Source organism: Brachyistius frenatus, unplaced genomic scaffold (genome assembly GCF_029030835.1).
Source record: "Brachyistius frenatus isolate BFR_SWC_R1_liver_20210118 unplaced genomic scaffold, ASM2903083v1 Contig_172, whole genome shotgun sequence".
NCBI classification, from domain to species: Eukaryota; Metazoa; Chordata; class Actinopteri; family Embiotocidae; genus Brachyistius; species Brachyistius frenatus.
In genome coordinates this window covers 687,008-691,430 of record NW_027210771.1, presented here as the reverse complement: position 1 = coordinate 691,430, position 4,423 = coordinate 687,008, and the positions used below count along the sequence as shown (strand labels likewise).

General features: G+C 43.6%; 1 protein-coding gene across 1 annotated transcript; it reads left to right on the top strand.

The window, feature by feature from the left end:
• Positions 1-303: 303 nt before the first annotated feature.
• On the top strand, positions 304-3,936 carry cenpa (histone H3-like centromeric protein A). The gene is made up of 5 exons (XM_069717331.1): positions 304-396; positions 1,122-1,336; positions 2,016-2,137; positions 2,856-2,930; positions 3,435-3,936. The coding sequence occupies exons 2-5, from the start codon at positions 1,216-1,218 to the stop codon at positions 3,561-3,563; spliced, it is 447 nt and encodes a 148-aa protein (XP_069573432.1). The 5' UTR covers positions 304-396; positions 1,122-1,215; the 3' UTR covers positions 3,564-3,936.
• Positions 3,937-4,423: the final 487 nt, after the last annotated feature.

The window sequence follows — 4,423 nt, the reverse complement described above, 5'->3', positions numbered from 1 at the left end:
AATCATCTTCCTTTTGTAGCTTCGCGGTTTTCATCCCCTCAGACGAGGAACGCGTGTTTTGTTCAAACTTTTAATAAACTCTTCATGTGTATTCTGCCGCTCACATCCCAGTTCATATATTCCAAACGCTCCTACAGTGTTTGTTCCGCTGTCCGAGTGAAAAAAGAACTGTATCTCCAGCAGGGGGCGGTAGTGAATCTGAACCGCGAGTGTCCATCATTAATTTAACAAGAGAAGAAGAAGGGGCCCTCTCGCTCGAAGCTGATTGGTTGAGCCGGTGACGAGGCGCTGTTTGAATTTCAGTCCCGTGTTGATATTTACAGCGAGCGACTTCGTCTGTTGGGCTTTAAGTGGTTTTTAAAACACTGAATCTGGGAGCAGAGTTCATGTTCACAGGTAGGGTTGCACTTTACCTTGTTCTGTCAGCACACCTGTAAAAAAAGAGGGAGTTAATGTGACGTTTTAAATGTAAACCGGAACCTAAAAGTTGTCCTCGTAGCGGTTAGCTAGGCAGCTAACAATAAAACAACAACGTCAGTTCACAGAAGTGATCCAGTGAACAAATAAGAATATTTTACCTTTTTATTTATTGTATTTTATTGCAATATGTCCGCTTCGAAAGGCTTGCTGTGTACTAGTGTCAGCAGCTCTCCTGCTGACACGTGTTCGTTATATGACTGCTGCTTTTAAAACTCTTTTTTCAGGTTGTTATTACATCGTTTTCTGTTTGTTCGTGTTGCATCTTGTCTCGTCTGTACTGAATTAATTTAAGCAACAACTTACTGTTACTGAGTTCAACATAAAAGTCAGGGCGAAGCTTTTGTTTTGTGGATCCAATGAGATAATGAAATAAAACAAATCCAAGTTGATGTTTTTGCTCGAGAAATAACAGTTCATTTATTCTGATCGATATTTGTTTGGTTGTACTGATCCTGTCAGCAGCCCATCAGAGCTCATAGTTACACATACTATGACATGGAGGTCAAAGGTCGTCCATCTCTGTGAGCCAGAGAACATGATACATGATTTTAAGTTATATTTGCCTGATGGAAGTAAATGATGACGTGAATGTTTGTTATGGATCATGTATTAATGTCTTAATGTCCTCCCCTGTTTCACAGCCCCTCCGTGACGTCAGCAGTCCTCCTGGGACCTGTGTGTGTTTCTGTGTGTGTTTCTTTGTGTGTTTTTGTGTGTGTGTTTCTGTGTGAAGACATGCGTCATGATTTATCTGCCAGCCGGCGGAAAGGCAAAACCCCCCAGCGTCGGCCCCCGCTGCCGCGCCCGGAGGCATCGGGGTCCACACCGCGGCCCCCCAGACGGAGCGGAGCTACCGGTGAGTGACCTTTGAACTTATCACACTGTTCCCATCACAGACATGATGGTTATTAGAAAACACACTGATAAACGTTTGAGTTATCTTTACATCAATGCTTCTGTTCTGCCTTTTGGGGCATATGAGGTAAATAAAAAAAAACGCCGTCGTAGGGAAGTAAGACTCAAACGTCCCACCAACATCTGCATCAACATCTGCTTCTGTCTAAGGAAATGTCTCCGTCAGGTTCATGATGTGTTTTAAAAACGCAGATTTGTTCTGAAAGAATCTCATCGTCCGTAAACTGAAAGTGTGTGTGTGTGTGTGTGTGTGTGGGTGGGTGTGTGTGTGTGTGTGTGCGCGGTGAACGAAGCCTGATGTTCAGAAACACAACGAACCTTTATTTGATTTATTCATTAAATCTAGAGGTGAAAACAGCTCCAGTGCCGTTGTCATGGGAACAGATTCAGTGTGTATCCTCCAGGCCCAGCAGATGGAGTAAAACTGCCTCCTTCATGCTCAGTAGATGTGATTTATTGTATTCTATCTGCTTTTGTTTTTCATAAAAGGGTGTGACCTCCAGAACTTCTGCTTCCAAAACAAACAGCTCCACTTTCCGTTTCTAATCTCTGATTCCCCTTCAAAATGAAAGCCTGCTTGTGTGTGTGTGTGTGTGTGTGTGTGTGTGTGTGTGTTGCAGAGCAGCCTGCTGTGTCTCCCAGGAAGAGGAGGTTTCGACCAGGAACCAAGGCTTTAATGGAGATCCGCAAGTACCAGAAGAGCACCGACCTGCTGCTCAGGAAGGGCCCGTTCTCCCGCCTGGTGAGTTCACCAGCGACTCGCTGAACATGAAATATGTGTGTAGTTCACACGCAGCTGCACGCACACATTAATCAGATTTAAAAAAAGCAGTCTGGATTCATACCACATACCTGACTACCATACTACGTCCCGCCCACCGATAGCTGTAACCTAACTACACCACAGGCCTGTCAATCAAACAGACACGCCCCCAAAACCAGGTCTTCTTGAATCTTCTTTTCTAATGAATGAGGGATTATTTTCAGATGGACCTCCAGAAAACTAATAAGAAGGAGTGACTTTAGCTAACAACACCGAGATAACTGATGGACACATTTTACTCACTTTGGATTTGATGAGAGAAGTTGAATGGGAGTCTATGGAGCCGGAGGCTTTTTGGAGCCGACCTCTAGTGGCACTCACTGGTATTGCAGCTTTAAGGCACTTCTGGATCGGAACCATTTTACAGACCTGAAGCTACGAACTCTTTTATATCCAGTCTGTGGTTTCAGTCAGGGAGAGCGCCCCCTGTCTGCTGTCCAGAGCGCATGTTCCAGTCCTCCGTCAGGTGTTTGAGTTCGATAACGAGGTCGCCATCGCTGCCCTGAGACTTCGTGTCTGATGAAGGTGCTGCAGGTTGTGGAGACACGATGACGACAACGTGTCCTGCAGCCATCGTGGAGTTTCTCTCAGCTGAGTTCGGTTGATTGACAGGTCATTGTTCCTCCTCTGAGTTCAGGTCCGTGAGGTGTGCCAGAATTTCTCCAGAGGAGATCTCCGATGGCAGGTCTACGCCCTGATGGCTTTGCAAGAGGTAATCAGCCGCCTTTATCATTATCATCATCATCATCATCAGTCAGACACAGTTCGGTTGATCGTGTGGAACATTGTGTGTCTCAGATAGGATCAGTAGACGTTCATCATACCGTTTAACCATCAGAGTAGAATATCACATAATCATAAATTCACATTTAATTATATATTCCAATATAAAAATATTAGTCCTGCTGTATAGACATTTTCCATGGGATTTATCTCAACTATCAAAATGTTAAAAAAAACATATTTGATGAAATATGTAGAAAAGTTCCCTCCTGTCTGAGGGGTGTGTTTGTTTTTCACATGTTTGTGTCCCTTTTTACACTGTGAAGCTCCCTCCCTGGGAGATCAGGAGGAAGCGGGCGCCTTTTTTTACACATTACAGAGCTTCTTCTTAGTGTCTTTATGAATCATATTCTTACACATCAGTTCAATATGAAACAGCTGCAGGTGCGTTTGATGTGTGACTCTGCCTGTTTTTTGGGGGTTTATTTTTTAGGCTGCAGAAGCCTTCCTCGTCCTGTTGTTCTCAGACGCCAACCTGTGTGCCATCCACGCCAAGAGAGTGACCGTGTTCCCCCGGGACATCCAGCTGGCCCGCAGGATCCGCGGCGTGGACAACCTGTAGGGAGGACCACCTGCGGGGAGGACATTGTCTCCGCGCCAGTCCGGTCCAGTCTGTCTGGTTTTATCCACCTCAGCAGGTTTCACACCTTCTGAAATCTTCTCTGATGATGTGCTACATTCTGGGATTTTGGTCCCTTTTAACAGTTTGACTTCTGATATTCTAATATGCTTCTCCTCTTTTTATTCATGTTTCTATCCAGTGTTAGATTGATCTCTGCTCTTTGTTCTTTTGAATTTGAAATTTTATTAAAGTGTACATATTGTTCCTCTTTGACCTATTTTGTTAATAAATGTGTTGTTTTGAACCTGGTGTTTAATGTGAGTTTGGACTGAACGGCTCGTCCTCACGCTGCGGATGCAGAGAGACGGCATCTTCAAAATACTGAAATAAAGGATGTGGAGACTTTGAAAATTATATTTAAATTTTTTATTAATTCCAAAAATTTGTTTTCCTGAGGCTCAATGGCCTTTTTAACATGAAATGTACAACTCAAAGTGGTGACAGTGAAGGCATCAGTCCTGTTGGAGGGGCGGGTCTGCTCAGACTGCAGACTGATGTGATGGTGGGACCATGAACACATCGCAGATCAGCTGTCTGCTCTTATTTTATTGAATCTGAGCTGTTTTATTTTGTTTTGATGCTTTATTGAATGTATATCACAATACAATTAGAGGAAGAACAAATACAACAGACAGGATCATAAAAAGAAGAAGATTCATACCAAAGTCTGCAATCTAGCGCAGACTGATCATTTCAATTGCTTTTTGCTTCAGAGAGTGTTGAATGAAGTGCATATATTTCTTCAACTGGGTTTCTTATCTGTAAATTGACATTAATGTGATTTGGCCGTTCCTCCAAAA